The sequence below is a fragment of the Dromaius novaehollandiae genome, unplaced genomic scaffold (genome assembly GCF_036370855.1).
Source record: "Dromaius novaehollandiae isolate bDroNov1 unplaced genomic scaffold, bDroNov1.hap1 HAP1_SCAFFOLD_104, whole genome shotgun sequence".
Classification (NCBI taxonomy): Eukaryota; Metazoa; Chordata; class Aves; order Casuariiformes; family Dromaiidae; genus Dromaius; species Dromaius novaehollandiae.
In genome coordinates, this window is record NW_026991471.1 from 24335 (window position 1) to 51547 (window position 27213).

A 27213-nucleotide genomic window follows, 5' to 3' on the forward strand; every position below is an offset into this window, starting at 1 on the left:
AGCACTCTTCTGGGCCCCCAGACCCCTTAGACACCCTCTAGTCTCTTCGCAACCCCTCCAGATTTCTCCTTTCTTCCCCAGAGGCATTTCTGGACCATGTAGACACCTTAGCACCCCCTCTAGTGCGCTCTGGACACCTCTTTTCCACAGAATTGGGCCCCCAGCTCTCTTATGGCCCCCTAGACCACTTAGACACTCTCTAGTCTCCTCAGAAGGCTTCCAGATTACTCCCTTCTTTCCCAGAGACATTTCTTGACCATGTAGACACCTTAGCACCCCTCTAGTGCGCTCTGGACCCCTAAGGTGTCTACATGGTCAAGAAAGGCCTCTGGGGAAGAAGGGAGACATATGAAGGGAGTTGCGAAGAGATTAAAAGGAGTCTAAGGAGTCTGGAGTGCCACAGGAGGGGTGGGGGGCCCCACTCTATGGAAAAGAGGAATCCAGAGCACACTAGAGGGGTGCTATGACATCTACATGGTCCAGAAATACCTCTGGGAAAGAAGGGAGAAATCTGGAGAGGTTGTGAGGAGACTAGAGGGGGTCTAAGGGGTCTGGGGGGCCACAAGACAGCTGGGGGCCCTATTCTACGGAAAAGAGAGGTCCAGAGCGCACTAGAGGGGTGCTAAAGGGTCTACACGGTCCAGAAATGCTTCTGGGGAAGAAATGAGAAATCTGGAGGGGTTGCCAGGAGACTAGAGGGTGTCTAAGGAGTCTCGAGGTCCCAAAGATATCTGGGGGGCCCCATTCCGTAGAAAAGAGGGGTCCAGAGCACACTAGAAGGGTGCTAAGGGGTCTACACTGTCAAGAAACGGCTCTGGGGAAGAAGGGCGAAATCTGGAGGGATTGCGAGGAGACTAGAGGGTGTCTAAGGGGCCTGGGGGGCCACAAGAGAGCTAGGGAGCCCCACTCTGTGGAAAAGAGGAATCCAAATTGCACTAGTGAGGTGCTAAAGGGTCTACGATGTCAAAAAATGGCTCTGGGCAAGAAAGGAGAAATCTGGAGGGGTTGCAAGGAGACTAGAGGGTGTCTAACGAGGCTAGAGGCCCACAAGAGACCTGGGGGGCCCAATTCTGTGGCAAAGAGGGGTCCAGAGCGCACTAGAGGGGTGCTAAGGGGTCTACATAGTCAAGAAATGCCTCTGGGCAAGAAGGAAGAAATCTAGAGGGGTGCCAAGGAGACTAGAGGGTGTCTAAGGGGCCTGGAGGTCCCAAAGATACCTGGGGGGCCCAATTCTGTGGAAAAGAGGGGTCCACAGCGCACTAGAGGGGTGCTAAGACATCTACACTGTCCAGAAATGCCTCTGGGGAAGAAGGGAGAAATCTGGAGGGGTTGCGAGGTGACTAGAGGCTGTCTAAGGGGTCTGGGGGGCCAGAAGAGAGCTGGGGGGCACAATTCTGTGGAAAAGAGAGGTCCAGAGCGCACTAGAGGGGTGCTAAGGCGTCTACACTGTCAAGAAATGGCTCTGGGGAAGAAGGCAGAAATCTGGAGGGGTTGCGAGCACACTATAGGGTGTCTAAGGGTACTGGGGGGCCAGAAGAGAGCTGGGGGAACCCATTCTGTGGAAAAGAGGGATCCAGAGCAAAGTAGAGAGGTGCTAAGGGGTCTACACTGTCCATAAATGCCTCTGGGGAAGAATGGAGAAATCTGGAGGGGTTGTGAGCACACTAAAGGCTGCCTAAAGGGGTTTGGGAGGCCAGAAGAGAGCTGGGGGGCACCATTCTGTGTAAAAGAGGGGCCCAGAGCACACTAGAGGGGCACTAAGGGGTCTACACGGTCAAGAAATGCCTCTGGGGAAGAAGGGAGAAATCTGGAGGGGTTGCGAGGAGACTAGAGGGTGTCTAAGGGGCCTGGAGATTCCAAATATATCTGGGGGACCCAATTTTGTGGAAAAGAGGGGTCCAGAGTGCACTAGAGGAGTGCTAATGTGTGTACACTGTCAAATAATGCCTCTAGGGAAGAAGGGAGAAATCTGGAGGGATTGCGAGTAGACTAGAGGGTGGCTAAGGTTTCGGGGGGCACCAAAAGAGCTGGGGGGCCACATTTCTGTGGAAAAGAGGGGTCCAGAGCGCACTAGAGGGGTGCTAAGGTGTCTACATAGTCCAGAAATGCCTCTGGGGAAGAAGGGAGAAATCTGGAGGGGTTGCGAGGAGACTAGAGGGTGGCTAAGGCTTCTGGGGGGCCACAAGAGAGCTGGTGGGGGTCACTCTGTGGAAAAGAGGGGTCCAGAGCGCACTAGAGGGGTGCTAAAGCATCTACATGGTCAAGAAATGCCTCTGGGGAAGAAGGGAGAAATCTGGAGTGGTTGCGAGGAGACTACAGGGTGGCTAAGGTTTCGGGGTGGCACCAAAAGAACTGGGGGGCCACATTTCTGTGGAAAAGAGGGGTCCAGAGCACACTAGAGAGGTGCTAAGGGGACTACAGTGTCCAGAAATGGCTCGGGGGAAGAAGGGAGAAATCTGGAAGGGTTGCGAGCACACTATAGGGTGTCTAAGGGTCCTGGGGGGCCAGAAGAGAGCTGGTGGGGGTCACTCTGTGGAAAAGAGGGGTCCAGAGCGCACTAGAGGGGTGCTAAGGTGACTACACTGTCCAGAAATGGCTCGGGGAAAGAAGGGAGAAATCTGGAGGGGGTGCGAGCACACTAAAGGATGTCTAAAGGGGCTTGGGGGGCGAGAAGAGAGCTAGAGGACCCCATTCTGTGCAAAAGAGGGGTCCAGAGCGCACTAGAAGGGTGCTAAGACATCTACACTGTCAAGAAATGCCTCTGGGGAAAAAGGGAGAAATCTGGAGGGGTTGCGATGAGACTAGAGGGCGTCTAAGGGGTCTGGAGGTCCCAAAGATAACTGGGGGGCCCAATTCTGTGGAAAAGAGGGGTCCCGAGTGCACTAGAGGAATGCTAAGGCGTCTACACTGTACATAAATGCTTCTGGGGAAGAAGGGAGAAATCTGGAGGTGTGGCAAGGAGACTAGAGGGTGTCCAAGGGACCTGGGGGGCCACAAGAGAGCTAGGGGGCCCCACTCTGTGGAAAAGAGGAATCCAGAGTGCACTAGAGAGGTAGTAAGGTGTCTACATGGTCCAGAAAAGCCTCTGGGGAAGAAGGGAGAAATCTGGAGGGGTTGCGAGGAGACTAGAGGGGGTCTAAGGGGTCTGGGGGGCCCGAAGAGAGCTGGGGGGCCCAATTCTGTGGAAAAGAGGGATTCAGAGTGCACTAGAGGGGTGCTAAGGTGTCTACGCTGTGAAGAAATGCCTCTGGGGAAGAAGGGAGAAATCTGGAGGGGTTGCAAAGAGACTAGAGGGTGTCTAAAGCGTCTGGAGATCCGAAAGATATCTGGTGGGCCCAATTATGTGGAAAAGGGGGGTCCAGAGCGCACTAGAGGGGTGCTACGGCGTCTACACTGTCCATAAATGCTTCTGGGGAAGAAGGGAGAAATCTGGAGGTGTGGCAAGGAGACTAGAGGGTGCCTAAGGGGTCTGGGGGGCCAAAAGAGAGCTAGGGGTCCTATTCCGTTGAACAGAGGGATCAAGAGGGCACTAGAGGGGTGCTCTTTTCCAGAAAGTGGGGACCCCACCTCTCATTTGGTCCCCAGACCCCCAAGACACCCTGTAGTCTCCACAGAAGCCCTCCAGATTGCTTCCTTCTTCCCCATAGGCATTTCTTGACCACGTCAACACCTTAGGGGTCCAGAGCGCAGTAGAGGAGTGCTAAGGTGTCGACACTGTCAAGAAATGCCTCTGGGGAAGAAGGGAGAAATCTGGAGGGGATGAGAGGAGACTAGAGGGTGTCTAAGGGGCCTGGGGGGCCAGAAGAGAGCTGGGAGCTGGACTCTGTGGAAAAGAGCACCCCTCTAGTGCACTCTGGACCTCTCTCTGTTCCACAGAATTTGGTCCCCCAGCACTCTTCTGGGCCCCCAGACCCCTTAGACACCCTCTAGTCTCTTCGCAACCCCTCCAGATTTCTCCTTTCTTCCCCAGAGGCATTTCTGGACCATGTAGACACCTTAGCACCCCCTCTAGTGCGCTCTGGACACCTCTTTTCCACAGAATTGGGCCCCCAGCTCTCTTATGGCCCCCTAGACCACTTAGACACTCTCTAGTCTCCTCAGAAGGCTTCCAGATTACTCCCTTCTTTCCCAGAGACATTTCTTGACCATGTAGACACCTTAGCACCCCTCTAGTGCGCTCTGGACCCCTAAGGTGTCTACATGGTCAAGAAAGGCCTCTGGGGAAGAAGGGAGACATATGAAGGGAGTTGCGAAGAGATTAAAAGGAGTCTAAGGAGTCTGGGGTGCCACAGGAGGGGTGGGGGGCCCCACTCTATGGAAAAGAGGAATCCAGAGCACACTAGAGGGGTGCTATGACATCTACATGGTCCAGAAATACCTCTGGGAAAGAAGGGAGAAATCTGGAGAGGTTGTGAGGAGACTAGAGGGGGTCTAAGGGGTCTGGGGGGCCACAAGACAGCTGGGGGCCCTATTCTACGGAAAAGAGAGGTCCAGAGCGCACTAGAGGGGTGCTAAAGGGTCTACACGGTCCAGAAATGCTTCTGGGGAAGAAATGAGAAATCTGGAGGGGTTGCCAGGAGACTAGAGGGTGTCTAAGGAGTCTCGAGGTCCCAAAGATATCTGGGGGGCCCCATTCCGTAGAAAAGAGGGGTCCAGAGCACACTAGAAGGGTGCTAAGGGGTCTACACTGTCAAGAAACGGCTCTGGGGAAGAAGGGCGAAATCTGGAGGGATTGCGAGGAGACTAGAGGGTGTCTAAGGGGCCTGGGGGGCCACAAGAGAGCTAGGGAGCCCCACTCTGTGGAAAAGAGGAATCCAAATTGCACTAGTGAGGTGCTAAAGGGTCTACGATGTCAAAAAATGGCTCTGGGCAAGAAAGGAGAAATCTGGAGGGGTTGCAAGGAGACTAGAGGGTGTCTAACGAGGCTAGAGGCCCACAAGAGACCTGGGGGGCCCAATTCTGTGGCAAAGAGGGGTCCAGAGCGCACTAGAGGGGTGCTAAGACATCTACACTGTCAAGAAATGCCTCTGGGCAAGAAGGAAGAAATCTAGAGGGGTGCCAAGGAGACTAGAGGGTGTCTAAGGGGCCTGGAGGTCCCAAAGATACCTGGGGGGCCCAATTCTGTGGAAAAGAGGGGTCCACAGCGCACTAGAGGGGTGCTAAGACATCTACACTGTCCAGAAATGGCTCTGGGGAAGAAGGCAGAAATCTGGAGGGGTTGCGAGGTGACTAGAGGCTGTCTAAGGGGTCTGGGGGGCCAGAAGAGAGCTGGGGGGCACAATTCTGTGGAAAAGAGAGGTCCAGAGCGCACTAGAGGGGTGCTAAGGCGTCTACACTGTCAAGAAATGGCTCTGGGGAAGAAGGCAGAAATCTGGAGGGGTTGCGAGCACACTATAGGGTGTCTAAGGGTACTGGGGGGCCAGAAGAGAGCTGGGGGAACCCATTCTGTGGAAAAGAGGGATCCAGAGCAAAGTAGAGAGGTGCTAAGGGGTCTACACTGTCCATAAATGCCTCTGGGGAAGAATGGAGAAATCTGGAGGGGTTGCGAGCACACTAAAGGCTGCCTAAAGGGGTTTGGGAGGCCAGAAGAGAGCTGGGGGGCACCATTCTGTGTAAAAGAGGGGCCCAGAGCACACTAGAGGGGCACTAAGGGGTCTACACGGTCAAGAAATGCCTCTGGGGAAGAAGGGAGAAATCTGGAGGGGTTGCGAGGAGACTAGAGGGTGTCTAAGGGGCCTGGAGATTCCAAATATATCTGGGGGATCCAATTTTGTGGAAAAGAGGGGTCCAGAGTGCACTAGAGGAGTGCTAATGTGTGTACACTGTCAAATAATGCTTCTGGGGAAGAAGGGAGAAATCTGGAGGGATTGCGAGTAGACTAGAGGGTGGCTAAGGTTTCGGGGGGCACCAAAAGAGCTGGGGGGCCACATTTCTGTGGAAAAGAGGGGTCCAGAGCGCACTAGAGGGGTGCTAAGGTGTCTACATAGTCCAGAAATGCCTCTGGGGAAGAAGGGAGAAATCTGGAGGGGTTGCGAGGAGACTAGAGGGTGGCTAAGGCTTCTGGGGGGCCACAAGAGAGCTGGGGGGGCCCATGCTGAGGAATAGAGGGGTCCAGAGTGCACTAGAGGGGTGCTAAAGCATCTACATGGTCAAGAAATGCCTCTGGGGAAGAAGGGAGAAATCTGGAGTGGTTGCGAGGAGACTACAGGGTGGCTAAGGTTTCGGGGTGGCACCAAAAGAACTGGGGGGCCACATTTCTGTGGAAAAGAGGGGCCCAGAGCACACTAGAGAGGTGCTAAGGGGACTACAGTGTCCAGAAATGGCTCGGGGGAAGAAGGGAGAAATCTGGAAGGGTTGCGAGCACACTATAGGGTGTCTAAGGGTCCTGGGGGGCCAGAAGAGAGCTGGTGGGGGTCACTCTGTGGAAAAGAGGAGTCCAGAGCGCACTAGAGGGGTGCTAAGGTGACTACACTGTCCAGAAATGGCTCGGGGAAAGAAGGGAGAAATCTGGAGGGGTTGCGAGCACACTAAAGGATGTCTAAAGGGGCTTGGGGGGCGAGAAGAGAGCTAGAGGACCCCATTCTGTGCAAAAGAGGGGTCCAGAGCGCACTAGAAGGGTGCTAAGACATCTACACTGTCAAGAAATGCCTCTGGGGAAAAAGGGAGAAATCTGGAGGGGTTGCGATGAGACTAGAGGGCGTCTAAGGGGTCTGGAGGTCCCAAAGATAACTGGGGGGCCCAATTCTGTGGAAAAGAGGGGTCCCGAGTGCACTAGAGGAATGCTAAGGCGTCTACACTGTACATAAATGCTTCTGGGGAAGAAGGGAGAAATCTGGAGGTGTGGCAAGGAGACTAGAGGGTGTCCAAGGGACCTGGGGGGCCACAAGAGAGCTAGGGGGCCCCACTCTGTGGAAAAGAGGAATCCAGAGTGCACTAGAGAGGTAGTAAGGTGTCTACATGGTCCAGAAAAGCCTCTGGGGAAGAAGGGAGAAATCTGGAGGGGTTGCGAGGAGACTAGAGGGGGTCTAAGGGGTCTGGGGGGCCCGAAGAGAGCTGGGGGGCCCAATTCTGTGGAAAAGAGGGATTCAGAGTGCACTAGAGGGGTGCTAAGGTGTCTACGCTGTGAAGAAATGCCTCTGGGGAAGAAGGGAGAAATCTGGAGGGGTTGCAAAGAGACTAGAGGGTGTCTAAAGCGTCTGGAGATCCGAAAGATATCTGGTGGGCCCAATTATGTGGAAAAGGGGGGTCCAGAGCGCACTAGAGGGGTGCTACGGCGTCTACACTGTCCATAAATGCTTCTGGGGAAGAAGGGAGAAATCTGGAGGTGTGGCAAGGAGACTAGAGGGTGCCTAAGGGGTCTGGGGGGCCAAAAGAGAGCTAGGGGTCCTATTCCGTTGAACAGAGGGATCAAGAGGGCACTAGAGGGGTGCTCTTTTCCAGAAAGTGGGGACCCCACCTCTCATTTGGTCCCCAGACCCCCAAGACACCCTGTAGTCTCCACAGAAGCCCTCCAGATTGCTTCCTTCTTCCCCATAGGCATTTCTTGACCACGTCAACACCTTAGGGGTCCAGAGCGCAGTAGAGGGGTGCTAAGGTGTCGACACTGTCAAGAAATGCCTCTGGGGAAAAAGGGAGAAATCTGCAGGGGTTGCGAGGAGACTAGAGGGGGTCTAAGGGGCCTGGGGGGCCAGAAGATAGCTGGGGGGCTGCATTCTGTGGAAAAGAGGGGTGCAGAGCGCACTAGAGGGGTTCTATGGCGTCTACACAGTCAAAAAATGCCTCTGGGGAAGAAGGGAGAAATCTGGAGGGGATGAGAGGAGACTAGAGGGTGTCTAAGGGGCCTGGGGGGCCAGAAGAGAGCTGGGAGCTGGACTCTGTGGAAAAGAGCACCCCTCTAGTGCACTCTGGACCTCTCTCTGTTCCACAGAATTTGGTCCCCCAGCACTCTTCTGGGCCCCCAGACCCCTTAGACACCCTCTAGTCTCTTCGCAACCCCTCCAGATTTCTCCTTTCTTCCCCAGAGGCATTTCTGGACCATGTAGACACCTTAGCACCCCCTCTAGTGCGCTCTGGACACCTCTTTTCCACAGAATTGGGCCCCCAGCTCTCTTATGGCCCCCTAGACCACTTAGACACTCTCTAGTCTCCTCAGAAGGCTTCCAGATTACTCCCTTCTTTCCCAGAGACATTTCTTGACCATGTAGACACCTTAGCACCCCTCTAGTGCGCTCTGGACCCCTAAGGTGTCTCCATGGTCAAGAAAGGCCTCTGGGGAAGAAGGGAGACATATGAAGGGAGTTGCGAAGAGATTAAAAGGAGTCTAAGGAGTCTGGAGTGCCACAGGAGGGGTGGGGGGCCCCACTCTATGGAAAAGAGGAATCCAGAGCACACTAGAGGGGTGCTATGACATCTACATGGTCCAGAAATACCTCTGGGAAAGAAGGGAGAAATCTGGAGAGGTTGTGAGGAGACTAGAGGGGGTCTAAGGGGTCTGGGGGGCCACAAGACAGCTGGGGGCCCTATTCTACGGAAAAGAGAGGTCCAGAGCGCACTAGAGGGGTGCTAAAGGGTCTACACGGTCCAGAAATGCTTCTGGGGAAGAAATGAGAAATCTGGAGGGGTTGCCAGGAGACTAGAGGGTGTCTAAGGAGTCTCGAGGTCCCAAAGATATCTGGGGGGCCCCATTCCGTAGAAAAGAGGGGTCCAGAGCACACTAGAAGGGTGCTAAGGGGTCTACACTGTCAAGAAACGGCTCTGGGGAAGAAGGGCGAAACCTGGAGGGATTGCGAGGAGACTAGAGGGTGTCTAAGGGGCCTGGGGGGCCACAAGAGAGCTAGGGAGCCCCACTCTGTGGAAAAGAGGAATCCAAATTGCACTAGTGAGGTGCTAAAGGGTCTACGATGTCAAAAAATGGCTCTGGGCAAGAAAGGAGAAATCTGGAGGGGTTGCAAGGAGACTAGAGGGTGTCTAACGAGGCTAGAGGCCCACAAGAGACCTGGGGGGCCCAATTCTGTGGCAAAGAGGGGTCCAGAGCGCACTAGAGGGGTGCTAAGGGGTCTACATAGTCAAGAAATGCCTCTGGGCAAGAAGGAAGAAATCTAGAGGGGTGCCAAGGAGACTAGAGGGTGTCTAAGGGGCCTGGAGGTCCCAAAGATACCTGGGGGGCCCAATTCTGTGGAAAAGAGGGGTCCACAGCGCACTAGAGGGGTGCTAAGACATCTACACTGTCCAGAAATGCCTCTGGGGAAGAAGGGAGAAATCTGGAGGGGTTGCGAGGTGACTAGAGGCTGTCTAAGGGGTCTGGGGGGCCAGAAGAGAGCTGGGGGGCACAATTCTGTGTAAAAGAGGGGCCCAGAGCACACTAGAGGGGCACTAAGGGGTCTACACGGTCAAGAAATGCCTCTGGGGAAGAAGGGAGAAATCTGGAGGGGTTGCGAGGAGACTAGAGGGTGTCTAAGGGGCCTGGAGATTCCAAATATATCTGGGGGACCCAATTTTGTGGAAAAGAGGGGTCCAGAGTGCACTAGAGGAGTGCTAATGTGTGTACACTGTCAAATAATGCTTCTGGGGAAGAAGGGAGAAATCTGGAGGGGTTGCGAGGAGACTAGAGGGTGGCTAAGGTTTCGGGGGGCACCAAAAGAGCTGGGGGGCCACATTTCTGTGGAAAAGAGGGGTCCAGAGCGCACTAGAGGGGTGCTAAGGTGTCTACATAGTCCAGAAATGCCTCTGGGGAAGAAGGGAGAAATCTGGAAGGGTTGCGAGGAGACTACAGGGTGGCTAAGGTTTCGGGGTGGCACCAAAAGAACTGGGGGGCCACATTTCTGTGGAAAAGAGGGGTCCAGAGCACACTAGAGAGGTGCTAAGGGGACTACAGTGTCCAGAAATGGCTCGGGGGAAGAAGGGAGAAATCTGGAAGGGTTGCGAGCACACTATAGGGTGTCTAAGGGTCCTGGGGGGCCAGAAGAGAGCTGGTGGGGGTCACTCTGTGGAAAAGAGGGGTCCAGAGCGCACTAGAGGGGTGCTAAGGTGACTACACTGTCCAGAAATGGCTCGGGGAAAGAAGGGAGAAATCTGGAGGGGTTGCGATGAGACTAGAGGGCGTCTAAGGGGTCTGGAGGTCCCAAAGATAACTGGGGGGCCCAATTCTGTGGAAAAGAGGGGTCCCGAGTGCACTAGAGGAATGCTAAGGCGTCTACACTGTACATAAATGCTTCTGGGGAAGAAGGGAGAAATCTGGAGGTGTGGCAAGGAGACTAGAGGGTGTCCAAGGGACCTGGGGGGCCACAAGAGAGCTAGGGGGCCCCACTCTGTGGAAAAGAGGAATCCAGAGTGCACTAGAGAGGTAGTAAGGTGTCTACATGGTCCAGAAAAGCCTCTGGGGAAGAAGGGAGAAATCTGGAGGGGTTGCGAGGAGACTAGAGGGGGTCTAAGGGGTCTGGGGGGCCCGAAGAGAGCTGGGGGGCCCAATTCTGTGGAAAAGAGGGATTCAGAGTGCACTAGAGGGGTGCTAAGGTGTCTACGCTGTGAAGAAATGCCTCTGGGGAAGAAGGGAGAAATCTGGAGGGGTTGCAAAGAGACTAGAGGGTGTCTAAAGCGTCTGGAGATCCGAAAGATATCTGGTGGGCCCAATTATGTGGAAAAGGGGGGTCCAGAGCGCACTAGAGGGGTGCTACGGCGTCTACACTGTCCATAAATGCTTCTGGGGAAGAAGGGAGAAATCTGGAGGTGTGGCAAGGAGACTAGAGGGTGCCTAAGGGGTCTGGGGGGGCAAAAGAGAGCTAGGGGTCCTATTCCGTTGAACAGAGGGATCAAGAGGGCACTAGAGGGGTGCTCCTTTCCAGAAAGTGGGGACCCCACCTCTCATTTGGTCCCCAGACCCCCAAGACACCCTGTAGTCTCCACAGAAGCCCTCCACATTGCTTCCTTCTTCCCCAGAGGCATTTCTTGACCACGTCAACACCTTAGGGGTCCAGAGCGCAGTACAGGGGTGCTAAGGTGTCGACACTGTCAAAAAAATGCCTCTGGGGAAGAAGGGAGAAATCTGGAGGGGATGAGAGGAGACTAGAGGGTGTCTAAGGGGCCTGGGGGGCCAGAAGAGAGCTGGGAGCTGGACTCTGTGGAAAAGAGCACCCCTCTAGTGCACTCTGGACCTCTCTCTGTTCCACAGAATTTGGTCCCCCAGCACTCTTCTGGGCCCCCAGACCCCTTATACACCCTCTAGTCTCTTCGCAACTCCTCCAGATTTCTCCCTTCTTCCCCAGAGCCATTTCTGGACCATGTAGACACCTTAGCACCCCCTCTAGTGCACTCTGGACCCCTCTTTTCCACAGAATTGGGCCCCCAGCTCTCTTATGGCCCCCTAGACCACTTAGACACCCTCTACTCTCCTCGGAAGGCCTCCAGATTGCTCCCTTCTTTCCCAGAGACATTTCTTGACCATGTAGACACCTTAGCACCCCTCTAGTGTGCTCTGGACCCCTAAGGTGTCTACATGGTCCAGAAATGCCTCTGGGGAAGAAGGGAGAAATCTGGAGGGGTTCCGAGGAGACTAGAGGGTGTCTAAGGGGCCTGGGGGGCCACAAGAGAGCTAGGGGGTCCCATTCGATAGAAAAAAAGAGCTCCAGAGTGCACTAGAGGGATGCTAAGGCATCTACACTGTCAAGAAATGTCTCTGGGGAAGAAGGGAGAAATCTGGAAGGGTTGCGAGCACACTATAGGGTGTCTAAGGGGCCTGGGGGGCCAGAAGAAAGCTGGGGGCCCCATTCTGTGGAAAAGAGGGGTCCACAGCGCACTAGAGAGGTGCTAAGACATCTACACTGTCCAGAAATGCCTCTGGAGAAGAAGGGAGAAATCTGGATGGGTTGCGAGGAGACTAGAGGCTGTCTAAGGGGTCTGGGGGGCCAGAAGATATCTGAGGGGCACAATTCTGTGGAACAGAGGGGTCCACAGTGCACTAGAGAGGTGCTAAGACATCTACACTATCAAGAAATGCCTCTGGGGAAGAAGGGAGAAATCTGGATGGGTTGCGAGGAGACTAGAGGCTGTCTAAGGGGTCTGGGGGGCCAGAAGATATCTGAGGGGCACAATTCTGTGGAACAGAGGGGTCCAGAGTGCACTAGAGGGGTGCTAAGGCCTCTACACTGTCAAGAAATGCCTCTGGGGAAGAACGGAGAAATCTGGAAGGATTGCGAGCAGACTGTAGGGTGTCTAAGGGGCCTGGGGGGCCAGAAGAGAGCTGGGAGCTGGACTCTGTGGAAAAGAGCACCCCTCTAGTGTACTCTGGACCCCTCTGTTCCACAGAATTTGGCCACCCAGCACTCTTCTGGGCCCCCAGACCCGTTAGACACCCTCTAGTCTCTTCGCAACCCCTCCAGATTTCTCCCTTCTTCCCCAGAGCCATTTCTGGACTATGTAGACACCTTAGCACCCCCTCTAGTGCTCTCTGGACACCTCTTTTCCACAGAATTGGGCCCCCAGCTCTCTTATGGCCCCCTAGACCACTTAGACACCCTCTAGTCTCCTCAGAAGGCCTCCAGATTACTCCCTTCTTTCCCAGAGACATTTCTTAACCATGTAGACACCTTAGCACCCCTCTAGTGCGCTCTGGAACCCTAAGGTGTCTACATAGTCCAGAAATGCCTCTGGGGAAGAAGGGAGAAATCTGGAGAAGTTTCAGGGAGACTAGAGGATGTCTAAGGGGTCTGGCGTGCCACAGGAGGAGTGGGGGGCCCCACTCTGTGGAAAAGAGGGGTCCAGAGCACACTAGAGGGATGTTAAGGTGTCTACACTGTCAAGAAATGCCTCTGGGGAAGAAGGGAGAAATCTGGAGGTGTTGCGAGGAGACTAGAGGGTGTCTAATGGGTCTGGGGGGCCAAAAGATGTCTGGGGGGGCCAATTCTGTGGAAAAGAAGAGTCCAAAGCGCACTAGAGGGGTGCTAAAGCGTCTACATGGTCCAGAAATGGCTCTGAGGAAAAAGGGAACAATCTGGAGGCACTGCTAGGAGACTAGAGGATGTCTAAGGGGCCTGGGGGGCCAGAAGAGAGCTGGGGGCCCAATTCTCTGGAAAAGAGTGGTCCAGAGCGCACTAGATGGGTGCCAAGACGTATACAATGTCAAGAAATGCCTCTGGGGAAGAAAGGAAAAATGTGGAGCGGTTGCGAGGAGACTAGAGGGTGTCTAAGGAGTCTGGGGGCCAAAAGACGGATGGGGGCCCCATTCTGTGGATAAGAAGGGTCCAGAGTGCACTAGAGGGGTGCTAAGGTGTCTACACGGTCAAGAAATGACTCTGGGCGAGAAGGAAGAAATCTAGAGGGGTGCCAAGAAGACTAGAGGGTGTCTCAGGGGTCTGGAGGTCCCAAAGATACCTGGGGGGCCCAATTCTGTGGAAAAGAGGGTTCCAGAGTGCACTAGAGGAGTGCTAAGACATCTAAATTATCAAGAAATGCCTCTGGGGAAGAAGGGAGAAATCTAGATGGGTTGCGAGGATGCTAGAGGGTGTCTAAATCGTCTGGAGATCCGAAAGATATCTGATGGGCCCAATTCTGTGGAAAAGACGGGTCCAGAGTGCACTAGAGGGTGCTAAGGCGTCTACACTGTCAAGAAATACCTCTGGGGAAGAAGGGAGAAATCTAGATGGGTTGCGAGGATACTAGAGGGTGTCTAAGGGGCCTGGGGGGCCAAAAGAGTGCTGGGGGACCCAATTCTGTGGAAAAGAGGGGTCCAGAGAGCACTAGAGGGGTGCTAAGGCATCTACACTGTCAAGACATGCCTCTGGGGAAGAAGGGAGAAATCTAGATGGGTTGCGAGGATACTAGAGGGTGTCTAAGGGGCCTGGGGGGCCAAAAGAGTGCTGGGGGGCCCAATTCCGTGGAAAAGACGGGTCCAGAGTGCACTAGAGGCATGGTTACTTGTGTACACTGTCAAATAATGCCTCTGGGGAAGAAAGGAGAAATCTGGAGGGGTTGCGAGGAGACTAGAGGGTGTCTTAGGAATATGGGGGGCAATAAGAGAGCTGGGGGGGGCCCAATTCTGTGAAAAAGAGTGGTCCAGGGTGCACTACAGAGGTGCCAAAGCGTCCACACTGTCAAGATATGCCTCTGGGGAAGAAGGGAGAAATCCGGAGGGCTTGCGAGGAGACTAGAGGGTGTCTAAGGGGTCTGGGGGGACCAAAGACAGCTGGAGGGCCCAATTCTGTGGAAAAGAGGAGTCCAGAGTGCACTAGAGGGGTGCTAAGGTGCCTGCATGGTCTGGAAATGTCTCTGGGGAAGAAGGGAGAAATCTGGAGGGGTTGCAAAGAGACTAGAGGGTGTCTAAAGCGTCTGGAGATCCGAAAGCTATCTGGTGGGCCCCATTCTGTGGAAAAGAGTGGTCCAGAATGCACTAGAGGGGTGCTAAGGCGTCTACACTGTCCATAAATGCTTCTGGGGAAGAAGGGAGAAATCTGGAGGTGTGGCAAGGAGACTAGAGGGTGCCTAAGGGGTCTGGGGGGCCAAAAGAGAGCTAGGGGTCCTATTCCGTTGAACAGAGGGATCAAGAGGGCACTAGAGGGGTGCTCCTTTCTAGAAAGTGGGGACCCCACCTCTCATTTGGTCCCCAGACCCCCAAGACACCCTGTAGTCTCCGCAGAAGCCCTCCACATTGCTTCCTTCTTCCCCATAGGCATTTCTTGACCACGTCAACACCTTAGGGGTCCAGAGCGCAGTAGAGGGGTGCTAAGGTGTCGACACTGTCAAGAAATGCCTCTGGGGAAAAAGGGAGAAATCTGCAGGGGTTGCGAGGAGACTAGAGGGGGTCTAAGGGGCCTGGGGGGCCAGAAGATAGCTGGGGGGCTGCATTCTGTGGAAAAGAGGGGTGCAGAGCGCACTAGAGGGGTTCTATGGCGTCTACACAGTCAAAAAATGCCTCTGGGGAAGAAGGGAGAAATCTGGAGGGGATGAGAGGAGACTAGAGGGTGTCTAAGGGGCCTGGGGACCAGAAGAGAGCTTGGATCTGGACTCTGTGGAAAAGAGCACCCCTCTAGTGCACTCTGGACCCCTCTGTTCCACAGAATTTGGCCCCCCAGCACTCTTCTAGGCCCCCAGACCCCTTAGACACCCTCTAGTCTCTTCGCAACTCCTCCAGATTTCTCCCTTCTTCCCCAGTGGCATTTCTGGACCATGTAGACACCTTAGCACCCCCTCTAGTGCACTCTGGACACCTCTTTTCCACAGAATTGGGCCCCCAGCTCTCTTATGGCCCCCTAGACCACTTAGACACCCTCTAGTCTCCTCAGAAGGCCTCCAGATTGCTCCCTTCTTTCCCAGAGACATTTCTTAACCATGTAGACACCTTAGCACCCCTGTAGTGCGCTCTGGACCCCTAAGGTGTCTACATGGTCCAGAAATGCCTCTGGGGAAGAAGGGAGAAATCTGGAGGGGTTCCGAGGAGACTAGAGGGGGTCCAAGGGGCCTGGGGGGCCACAAGAGAGCTAGGGGGCCCCACTCTATGGAAAAGAGGAATCCAGAGTGCACTAGAGAGGTAGTAAGGTGTCTACATGGTCCAGAAATGCCTCTGGGGAAGAAGGGAGAAATCTGGAGGGGTTGCGAGGAGACTAGAGGGGGTCTAAGGGGTCTGGGGTGCCACAGGAGGGGTGGGGGGCCCTATTCTGTGGAAAAGAGGGGTCCAGAGCGCACTAGAGGGGTGCTAAGGGGTCTACACTGTCAAGAAATACCTCTGGGGAAGAAGGGAGAAATCTGGAGGGGTTGCGAGGAGACTAGAGGGTGTCTAAGGCGCCTGGGGGGCCTGAAGACAGCTCCAGGTCACAGCAAGCACCCCAGTAGGGGTGTTCTGAGCATGTGAGGAGTTTTAAGGGGACTAGGTGGCCAAAAACCCAACTGTGGGGAACCAGGACGAAATATGAAAGGTTTCTGAGGAGACCAGCTGTTCTCTAGGAGGCCTGGGGTCCAGAGAACAGCTCTGGGGCCATACCAGCACCCCAGGAGGCATGCTCAGCAGAGCAGAGGGGTCCTAAGGGGCCTAAACAGCCAAAATAGGAGAACTGGCTAACAAGGAAGACCTCAGGAGGTGCTCTGAGGGGACAGGAGGGGATGGATTTTGAGCAGACTAGGGGACGCATAGAGGTATGTGAGGCACAACCAAGGAAGACAGAGGAGCCTTAAGGGGACTGGAAGGAAAGGGGAGCGGAAGGAAAGGGGATCTGATGGGATAGAGGGCACATGGAATGGTCATAGCGATAGGGCATAGAGAGGACTCTACAGTGCAGCCAATGGAAAAGAAGGGCCGTAGGGCATACTGAAAGGGTGCAATGAATGCATAGGGCTCTGGGGTACCCCCAAGGCAAACCAAGGCGTCCTGAGGGGAGCGTGTGGCACTCAGAGGGGTTCTGATGGGGCTAAAGGGCTAGGAGATGGACCCTAAGGGGCTCAGAGGGCAAAGAGAGGCATCCTGAGAGGACTAGAGGGAAAAGCAAAGGCGCCGAGACGCACCAATGGCAAACGGAGAGGTTTTGAGGAGACTAGAGGGAAAAGAGGGGGGACTTAATAGGACAAGAGGACAAACATAGGAGTCTTGATGCTACCAGAGGGCCTACAGACACCAAATGTCAGAATAACCTTGCAGGAACTAGAAAGAAGCAAAGAATTTTGAAGGGGCAAGAGAACAAATGGAGTGCCTTGGAGCATACCTAAAAGCAAATGGATTGGTCCTGAGGGAACTAGGGAGCAAATGGGTGAGTCCTGGGGGGGACGCGGAGGAAAACTGAAGGTTCTGGGGCATTAGCTCACCTGCCATAATCTTCCTGTGTGGAGCCTGCTTCTTCCCTCTGAGAAGTTGGCCTTTGCTTTCATTGCACAGGCAGCTGTGAGCTGTTGCGTAGTCTCGGCAGACAAGTTGGGGATCGCTGCCCAGGCAGTCGTGACCTGCAACACTGCATGCTCAGAACAGTTCTCAGGAAGTCACGCGTACTCGTAACCTGAAGAGCAAAAAGCAAATCTCTCTTAAGGTCAGTTTTTATTTCATCATAGGAGCAAGCTTTCCCTCTCTTCTGCACTGTACTGCCTCTAACAGCACACCTTCCTCATCACCATTTTCCCCTGCTCCTTTCACTCCTCTCAGTTGCCCCTGCGTCTTAGATCTCTAAAGCAGCTGTTTCTCATCCACAGGTACTTTCCTGTCCTGTTGCCGATTCACCCCCCGGTTGTCCTATAGCAAGCAGTTGAGACACCTTGGCCTAGTTCTTAGCCGCACACGCCTTTTGATCTGGCAAGCAGCTCAGACAGAGCAGAGGGCAGCAAGAAAGGTGGATCTGAATGTAGTAGACTTGGGCACCGAGCAAGATGGAAGCAGCAGCAAGGCATCAAAGAGATGGCATCTTTGTAAAGAAAAGAGATATAGTTCCAGGCTACCGGGGATTCTCTGTACCTGTGGCCAGGGCTCCTGCCTGCAGGCTCTTTCCACACAGTTAAAGGTAGCTGAACGCAGTGCCCTTGGGAGGCAGTGACATGGTGTCCCCGGTACTGCTGTGGGGTGGCTGTTCCAGGGTCTCTCAGGCTGTTTTGGGGTCCTTGGACAGAGACAGTGCTGTTCACATTTCCTTGAGGACTTTCCCTTGTGCTGCACAGCAGGACAGCTCCGCACCGTGCCCTCCCAGCACTGCCACTCCTCATAGCTGCTGCCTAATTGGCCCCAATCTTGAGCAAAGCTACAACTACCAGGAGCCTGCAGCGCCCTCCTACTCTCCCTGCCCTCCCCATTTCCAAGAGGGACGGCCCCAGCCCCTGGGGGCAAGCCTGCCTGGTCACACCAGAGATGGAAAATGCTTCCTGCCTTGTACCAGGGAAAACCAGGGAAATGCCACTGTCCCCAATGACCTATGGGGACTCCTGCGTGAGCGGCACATGTCCAGTAAGGAACAGACCCAGCGGGCCACTGCTGCAGGGCTGAGAAGGCACCGGCACCTGGAACTGCAGCTCCTGGCCTGCCACAGAGCATAACGTGGCCGGCTGGTGAGAACCCCGCTGGCAAAGGACTGCCCCTCCGGCCGCCTCGAGAGGCACAGCATGCTGTCCGAGCAGCCCAATGCGGGAAGACTACCGCTCCCGGCATGCCAGCGGCGCCCCCGGCCCCCCCCCCCCTCCCCCCGTAGCGCTAGGTGAAGTTTAACCCTGTGGAGATTCCGTTCCTTTCCGTCCCGCCCCCGTTCCCTTTTCCTCCCTGTCTCCCCGGAATCCACCGCAGAGCCCCGAGCGCGACCCCGCGATCCCCAGCACCGGCCCGGGGCTCCCCCGACACCGCCGCGGCCGGCTACGGGTCAACTCCAACACTGCCCCTGCCTCCCCCCACGACCCTCCCTGCGCTTCCCCTGGGATCCCTCCTCCCCCTCCCCAACGCGGTCCCCAGCGGACATAGGAGACACCCCCCCCCCCCTCCCCGCGCTCCTCCGACTGCGCAATAAACCGCACCACAGCCCCAGCGGACCGCCTGCCTTCCCCCCTGCCCCATCCTGGCGCACCCCCCTTCTTCCCCCCCAGCACCACTGCAGACCCACCGCACCTCCTTCCTCCCCACCCGAACCCCAACGCACCCCCTTACCCCCCCCCCATACCACCACAGCCTCGGCACACCCCCTTCCTCCCTCCCTCCACCTCCATGGCCCCGGAGCACTGCTCTTCCCCACCACATCCTCAGCCCCCACTGCCCCAGCACACCACCCTCCCTAGCCCCGGTGCAGTTTCCCCTGGCCCCAGTGCACCCCAGTTGTGCTGCGCTGCCCAGGACACTCCCACCCACCAGGACCCCCGGCACATGAGGGACCTGCAGCCCGGAGCGCGCACCCCCCCAGCCCCGCTCACCTCCTCCGCAGGGCAGCCGCGTGCCGGTCCCAGGCAGCAGTGCTCAGCAGCAGCTCCATCGTCCAGAACCAGCCCCAGCATGAGCTTCCCCCAAATGCAGCCCCAGCCCAGGCGTGTGCCCGCCCTTGCCATCAGCCCCACCTGGGGCTTGTCCCACCTGTCCCAGCCATGGAGCCCCACCTGGGGCCTGTCCTGCCACCCAGCTCCACCTGGCATTCATCCCAGCCCCAGGGCCTGCAGCTGCAGCCCATCAGGAACTGGGGAGAGGGAATGGCCATCAGCCCCATCAGGGACAACTGGGGCTGCCAGGGCAGCAGAGGCACCCCCACTCCTGAGAGCAGCTTCCTGAAAGCTGAAGGGAGAGGCCTGGGGTATAGAGAGGGGAAAGGGGAGTATGCAGAGGACAAGAGAACAAATGGAGAGCTCTGGGTACAACAAAAGTAGAAAAAGGCAATGACAGAGCAAACAGAGTGACTCTGGGGGCACCACCAAGAAGCACCCAGAAAACTCTGGGACAGGAGAGAAAGCTAAACAGAGAACTTTGCAGTGTGCTGCAAAACAACCACAGGGCCCAACAAAAGGCACACAGAGCCCTTGGGGGCAACCCAAAATGTGAATTGAGGGCTCCGGAGGGCATCAGAGGGCAAATGCAGGGCTCTGGGGCAAAGCAAAATACAAATAAAGGGGCTTAGGGCACACCAGAGGGGCCATAAGGCATGTCACAGGGCTCAGTGCAGCTGACAGGATGGTGCCTGCAGGCTCCCCCCACCCCCATGGAAACTCTATCTCCCCACTCCAGGCATACAGGCCCTGGCACCAGACCCACAAGGGACACTGGGGAGTGCTGAAAGCAAATCCAGAAGCAGTCTGGGGACCTCACACAGCCCTGCAGGGGCCCTGGGTGCCCCCACAATGATGGGAAACACCCCCAAGAGCCCAGGCAATGCAAGGGAAATTCCCCACAGCTCTGTCAACAGCACTGGGTTCCCTGGGAAGCGCAGGCACTCCAAAGTACAAGGGACTCGGGGACCAGCTCCCAGCCCCGGACACAATGTGTAATCTCCTCCCCTGGGCATCATCTTCAGGCAAACCAACAGCAGGAACCACAGAGATGAGTGCAAAGAATAAAGCAACTGTTTATTGTTTTACTGCGCAGAAACAATAGCTGGAAGCAAGTCTGCCATGGAGCTCAGTGTCAGCATGCTTCCCCTTACCTGTGATGCCTGAAGAGTCATCACTACACCAGCGTCCATCCATCCATCAGGGAAGGGTCATCTCCTGCTGCTGCCCTTGATGTGGCAGGTGTCCGAGTAGCTGACAGCCTACTCCTCTGCTTTTTCCTTCAGGCATAGGATTCATCTCAGAGATGAGAGGAAAATGCCTGATCTTGCCTGTCTGCACTTCTGCCCTACCCCAGGCTAGAGCCCTGCAAGACACTTCCACAACTCTCAGCTCACCCGTCACATTGCCAGTCTCCGTGTGATGGGCCTGCGCCATATCAAATCCAGAGCGCAGGTCGGTGTGCAGAGCTGAACGCTGGGTACAGGGGAAGGTTACAAAGCCCAAAGAAGGGTTTGCAGCCTGCTGCTTAGGCTTCAGGGCTTACAGTTTATCTAAGGATTTAGCCCTTTTCCTTTATCAGTAAGTCATAAGCCCTGAACACTAACTGCAGGTCTTGGAACCCTAATAGTTGCCGAGACTTTAAAATTTATGGCTAAGGTTGGATTTTAAATTCTGTGCCCTGATCACTAAACGAGCAAACTGTAAACCCTGACTGATAAAGACTGAGCCCCACAAAAGAAAGGAATAAACTGTAACTCCGGAGTGAGAGACCCTCAACAACAAACTAAACAATAAACCTTAAGTGAAAAATTCCAAACCCTCAGCTTTAAGCAACAAACACCAAAGCACCCATACGCATGAAAACAGTAAAGAGAAGGCAAGGAGTTTTGCCCACAGCTTAAGAAGTTTTCCCTTCCTCTAGAAGCACAGCAGAACGGGAAGACATGCACCAGAATCACGTTACAGCTGCTGTTTAGAGGCTTGGTTTTAGCCACCATTCAAATGTGAGCATGTGCAAGAATCACTCCACAGGACTGCACTAGGCTGCACTTGCACTGAACCTACCTGAAGCACTGCAAGCACTAATTCATCTCCGGGTCAGACAATTAATATTTTTGGTCCTCTCAGCTCCATGGGCAAACATCCACAGCCAGTGACACCAGTGACCACCTAGGGAACAATCACCTCGCACCTCCCAGCACTGCTCACATATGATGCAGCCCAGGACTTAGCTGTGTCCACGCTGCAAGTCAGAGCTCACTCTCCATGGCCAGCCGCGCATCTCCGCAGAGCTCCCAGCTGTGACAAGGCTCCTTCGACTGCCCGACTGGGCTTCGGCACCTGCAAAGAGGCCAGAGCAGTTAGTTAGAGGCCGGGCAACTGCACAGCCCTCCTAGAACTACTCCCTAGTCCAAGGCCCGTAATTGTTCCCACAGTTATGACTGACCCTCCGTGCTGCTTCAGTCACCCTCTCTGGCTCCATTTCATCACAAAGATGTCACAGCAGCTCTCACGGACAGGCAGGCTCGCTCAGGCACCCGGCCGCCTCCAGCCTTTGCTAGATGGTCCTCCGCAGGGAAACTCTGCCTCTGATGGACACTCTCAGAAAGCACCGTCCAGCCAAGGCAGGATAAAAAGTAAGGCCTCCAAAACCTCCAAACCCTGGAGAGATGGAGCTGATGGGAAACTGACTTGTGCTACCAGTACTGTAGATTATGGCTTTGCTGTGTACTACGGTGCTGTTGCTCATACACATGTAACCCCATTTCTCTGCTATAGCAAAGTTACTGTTGTAGCTGGCTCCTGAAAGAAACAGTAACTTGCGAAAACGAAAATCCCAGGTAAGGCAGTTGCATACTTAAGACATGAGTTGTGAAGGACCTTTACTCTCAAAGTACAAACAATACTGGAACCTCTGGACTTCAAAGAAGGAAGGTCTAGAAGGTTTAGGGCCCAACACTAATAATGCTAGAAACAGAAATTGTTTGGAGGGACCAGAACAGCAAAGAGAAAGGAGTTCCAAGGAAAGAAACAAGCCAGAAGCTATGTAAATGACTGCATTCATCAGGAAGCGATGGCAGGGGTGGGGTGGGTGTGCGTGTTGACAGCACAGCATATCCCCTCAGGAAGCACTAAATCAACAACATGGGTTGAGCTGTAGACATAGGGAAGACACCACTTTGCATAAAGGCAGACCTGACAGAAAAGTGGGCTCGATGCCAGCATCGCAATCACAACTCAAGCTGCACCACGTGACAGCCCTGGCTGCGCGCAGGCAGACAAGAGGCAGTAACTGCAGACCGCGCTGACGAGTAGGACAGACAGCAGCAGCAGCTCCAGACCGCCCTACCGCGAGCGCCTGTCCTAACGCCCAAGGTCTCGGAGCCTCTGCTGCTCTCTGCCTCCGTGACACCTTCCCCAGGAGCCTCTTCGCTGCCTGCCGCGTACCCCACGGCATCTCTAGCCCGCTAGCGCTCCCCCACTGCACAGCCACAGCCCCGCGCCTCCGCGGGCAGAGTCCCCGCGGAGGTGTCCGACGTGACCCGAACCAGACCGACCGACGACACCCTCCGGGCGCTGCCGATCACCATCTCTGCCGAGCGCCGACCACCTCTCGCCACCCGCCGCACCAGACAAAACGCAAAGGAACGACAGACCTCCACCTGGACGCGGGGACAGGGGGGAGAACAAAAGAAAAGAGGGGCAGAGAGCTTGGCAGATGGATGGAGGGAGAAAGAAAGAGAGGGACAGAGAGCCGGCCCCAGGGTCTGGGCACTGGACAAAGGAAGAGAAAGAGAGGGACAGAGGGCCACACAGATGGAGGGAGGGCTGCACAGAGGACCGGGGAGCAGAAGAGAGAAAAATGGGGAAGGCGAGACGGCCAGAGGAACGGCAAGGGAGCAACAGAGAAGGGGGGAGAACCGGAGAGAGGAACGGGGACAGGAAGAGAGGGACAGGGAGCCAGTAGGAGCGATGGGAAGAGGACGAGAACGACGAAGAGCTGGCCAGAAAGGTGGAGAGAGAAAAAGAGGGAGGGCAATTCAGACAGAGAGATGGGACAAAACAGGGGAAAAGAGGGATAGGGAGGCAAATAGATGGATGAGGAGCTGAGCAGAGGGATGGAAATAGAGAGAGATGGCTGGAGGGGTGGACAGAGGGCTGGGAAGGCAAAGAGAAGTACAGGCAGAAAGGCAGACGAGAGCGGCAGACGGATGGGGAGCCGCACGGAAGGACAGCGGGCAGGTACTGGGATAGGAAGAGGAAGAGGACGATGAAGAGCTGGATAGAGCGATAGAGAGCCAGTTAGATGGACGCAGATATTGTCACAGAGATGGAAAGAGTACAAGAGGGATGGGGGAGCTGGGCAGAGGAACGAGTAGCTAAACAAAGGGATGGGGCACTGGACAGAGCCACGGGGAAAGAAAGAGAAGGATGGAGCGCTGGACAGAGGGGCAGGGAGCGGAACCGGATGGATCCCGACAGCCTGGCTCGCCATGCTCCGACTCCACCCCACCGGCTGAGCCCGCAGCGCTCTCTGCGCACCGCTGTGCCCAAAGTCCGCTCGTGGGCCTGCTCACCCGTTTCCCTACGGCTCCGGGGTGTCTGTGGGAGCGAGGGTGCACACACGGGCCCAGGCCGGGGAGGAACCTCGCGTTCAGTCACAGCATTTTACCATTCCTCGTGCATTAGCCCCTCTCAGATGCTCAACACCAAACGCCCTCAGCCCGTAACAACTTCAGTACCCGCGGCACCTAGTTTTTCCACGCTCTCAAATCTTCCTTGCTCTTTCCCGTCTTGTTTGAAAACCCTCCCAGACCCCTTCTGTACTTACATGCTTCCTCAAAACAGCATCACCAAAGTCAACAAAAAGGGCCGAGCTGCATCCCTTCGAGTTGCTGGCCCTCAGAACAGCATCCTGCAAGTGAATCAAGCCACCAAGGTCACTGGGAGATTCTCCTTTTAGAGCTTTCTTCCCCCAAAGCTTTAATGATGGCTCCCTAACCTGGGCAAATGCAGAGCCTCCCTTAAGCACTGCGGCAGTTTTTACTCTGGCATCCCAAGTTGCTGCTAGGCAGCGAAGCAAGGCAAAGACGGGTGCGGTCACAGCTGACCCATCTAGCCACGAAAATTCTTATTTTAGGCGTCACTGGTCATTCCAGGTAAACAGACCAAAACAGAGCTCCAAACAGACAGGCGAGGCTTCGCACAGACCTCGTGGCCCAGCTAGCAACAGTAAGACTCTGTCTTACTGAAGACTCTGGGCTACCAGTCGCTATCCCCCCCTCCTTTGCCGGTCCATGCATCGCGGCTTATTACCCGCGAGTCCGGTAAGGACGCTGCCGACCTTCCTGTGGCCGAAGCCTCCTCGTCGGGACCGGGCGGAGAACCTTTCTGCTGGCATTTGAATTCTCCTGGAAGCTCTCGACGCGTGATAACTTACAAAGGTCCGAGAGCGGTGGTAGCCTGTAGTTCTTCACGGCAGCACACAGTCGTTCCCCGAGGTCCTGAACGCCTACGATTAACACAGTTTATCAAAACAAAAATACTACTGCTACAGGGTGTAAAGGCAAGCTAAAATTTCCGCAGCCAAAGAAAACCCCTTCGCGTCTGACACAACGAGCCACACGCACCAGCGCCTATAGCTCGAGGCTAGCAACCCCTCCTGGGCGACGTTCTTCTGGCAGGCTGCGGATCTGAACTCCTCCATCTCGCCTAAGAGTCTCCGCTGGGACACAGCAACTTTGCCAGCCAGGGCTCGTTGACGGAGGCGTAGTAAAATCCATCAGGGAGGGAGCAAAGCAAAAAAAAAAAAAAAACAAACCAAGAAGAAAAAGAAAAAAAGAAAAAGATCAAAGCTCTGCAGAAAATCATAAGAATCCAAAGTTGTTTATAAGCACAAAAGTGGATCCAATATACACACTCAAGCAAGGTAAACAAGAATACGCAAGCCACAAGTACCGCTTCCCCTAACCCCTGTTCTGAGAGCTATGAAGACAGTCGGGCTTGCCGCGAAAGGGAAGTCAGACTAAGTAGCCGCTAGAGATCAACCTCTCGGAAACCTCCTGCGTCCGCGTTTTTGGCGCAACCGTGCTCTGCCCCTCAGTCAATTCAGACGCGCACAAGAAGAGCCGCTGCTTGTAACACTTGCACAGCAACTGCCCCCCTGCCCCCGCTCGTTAAGATCAGCGCCCACTGCGCCACTCGGATAGATGATACTCCGCTGTCTCTTCATTTCCCTGACGTGATTACTTTAGAGAGAACTGAATAGATTGGATGGCCCCTGCGCGATCAAAGCTAAAAGTCTCAAAGACGGTTACAGCCCACATCGCTGCTGAACAGTCTTTCTCACAGCCAGAGACTTTTTGTTCCACCCCCAAAGGGGACGTAAAGGTGAGGCGACCGGCACCCGCTTTCCTTTACTGCCGTTTTCTAGTGGTGCTGCTCCCACGCAGTCAGCAGATGTGGAAAGCATTACCGAAAAAGGCTTTCCTTGTCCTGGGAATTTGAGGGCAGGAGGTTTTATAGCCACTTCTTCCAGTTCAGTGAAAGCAGAGTCACGTTCCTCATCCCAGCTCCCTTTCCGACTCCCTCCCAGTACTTTCCACCGTGGTCTGCTGACACCGGCAAAGCCACCTTAATGCTGCTGGAGGAAACTAAATCCTCCTACAATTGCTCTAAGCGGGAACTGGTGAGAAGGAGCCTTAATTCCATGAGGCTTCAACCTATCTACTGTCATCCCGTCTCCCCAAATACCATTGCCAGGTAACTAACCCGGGGCTTGCGCTGATTGAGCCTTCCTGAAATCGATCTCTCAGTTTTACACTTCAGACCCTTCTCTCGCTCCCTTCCTCTTCAGTAGCTCTGGTCACTTGACCACCACTCCCCCAAGATAATAATTTGCTGTCTCGCAGCTCGTGAAGCATGACGCTTCACAGGCACGTAAAGTCACACACATGGAGACACATGTACGCACAGCACTTCTCATAATGCATACAGACCTTCCGTTATACGCTGGCGATCTATTATTCGGATCGCTATTAATGGCGCTCCTTCCTTGCCAGGAGGAACGGGCTTTCCCTTTTTCTGGCAGAGGAAGACAGCTTTCACTTGGCTCCCTTGGATTCTATTACTTCAGCTTGCTCACGTTTTTTACTCTCTTCAACCTCAGCCGTGGCAATTAATCTAAGAGAGCATTCGTTCTGTCTTTCCCTTTCCACGTACGCGCGTGCAGTAACAACGCAAAATACAAACAGCCAAAGCAAAGCTAAGGCAGATACAGGGAACAGCAGCCACAGGGCAGGAACGGGTTACTCAGTCCTCAGCGCTGCCTCGGGGAGGCCGAAATAACTGCTAACGGTCATTAGCGATACTTACCCTAGTTACCCGTGCCAGAACGCCTCCTCCTGTAGCAGTTCCTGGTGATATCAAGGGGCCGCTGCATTCTGGCTTCCTTGTTTCATCCCGTCCCTTCGGTATTAACCGCAAGCAAACGCTCGTCCGTCTCTTCTCCTCGTCAGCATTTGCTGTCCTTGGTTCCATCTCTGTAAGGAAGCGATAAACTCGCGTTTTACTTCCAGTGAAACGCTTAGGTTTATGCATGATCTTTTTCTCTTTACCCTGTTTTCTTTTTCCCCCTTTTTTTTCTTTTTTTCCTTCTTCTTTTCCTTAAGGGAAAGGTCTTAATACGGCACTTTGCACCATACGTTGCAGGGTAAACGGTCTGGAAACGTTACACACAGCAATTAGGGCTAGGTTATTAGGCAGGCGGGCACGTCGCCTAATACCTTCCTAACGCCATCTTCCACGAAACCTTATTTTTATTCCGCTTCAGTGTTATTGTTACTGTTCGCAAACCCTCGTATGCATGCGCTTAACCCACAACTCTCTCGGTCTTTAACTACGTGGAGGAACGACAGCCCTCGATTTGCCTGTCTCCCTTTCAGACCTATTACCTTTTTGAGACTGCTCCTAGCTTCCTCTTACTCTTGCATGCTGGCCTCACAGGCGACGACCAAAACGAACAACTGCATCGCTAGGTCTAGCCCCCTCTCTTCAAGATGTGCCCCTTCGGGGCTTACGTTTCTTGGTCTCTTCAACTTCAGCCGTGGCAATTAATCTAAAAAAGTAAGTATGACATCTATTCCTTTCCGTAGCTGCGTGTACGATAACAAAACAAAAGAGAAACAGCCAAAGCAAAGCTAAGGCAGATACAGGGAACAGCAGCCACAGGGCAGGAACGGGTTACTCAGTCCTCAGCGCTGCCTCGGGGAGGCCGAAATAACTGCTAACAGTCATTAGCGA

At 54.7% G+C, this 27213-nt stretch overlaps 1 protein-coding gene across 5 annotated transcripts; it reads right to left on the minus strand.

The window, feature by feature from the left end:
• Positions 1-19965: 19965 nt before the first annotated feature.
• On the minus strand, positions 19966-26445 carry LOC135326738 (uncharacterized). 5 transcript variants are annotated; one of them, XR_010386992.1, is made up of 4 exons: positions 24543-26445; positions 24229-24424; positions 20977-23827; positions 19966-20189 (listed from the first exon to the last, which is right to left on the minus strand). XR_010386992.1 is itself a non-coding variant. In XM_064504511.1 (3 exons), exon 3 carries the CDS (start codon positions 23405-23407, stop codon positions 22496-22498), a length of 912 nt encoding a protein of 303 aa, XP_064360581.1. In that variant the 5' UTR covers positions 23408-23827; positions 24353-24424; positions 24543-26445; the 3' UTR covers positions 20976-22495. The 5 variants fall into 5 exon arrangements, 2 of the variants coding, with proteins under 2 accessions (XP_064360581.1, XP_064360580.1); XR_010386991.1 differs by lacking the exon at positions 19966-20189 and having other exon boundaries at positions 20976-21252; positions 21359-23827; XR_010386993.1 differs by lacking the exon at positions 19966-20189 and having other exon boundaries at positions 20976-21252; positions 23744-23827; positions 24543-26440.
• Between the last annotated feature and the right edge of the window lie 768 nt (positions 26446-27213).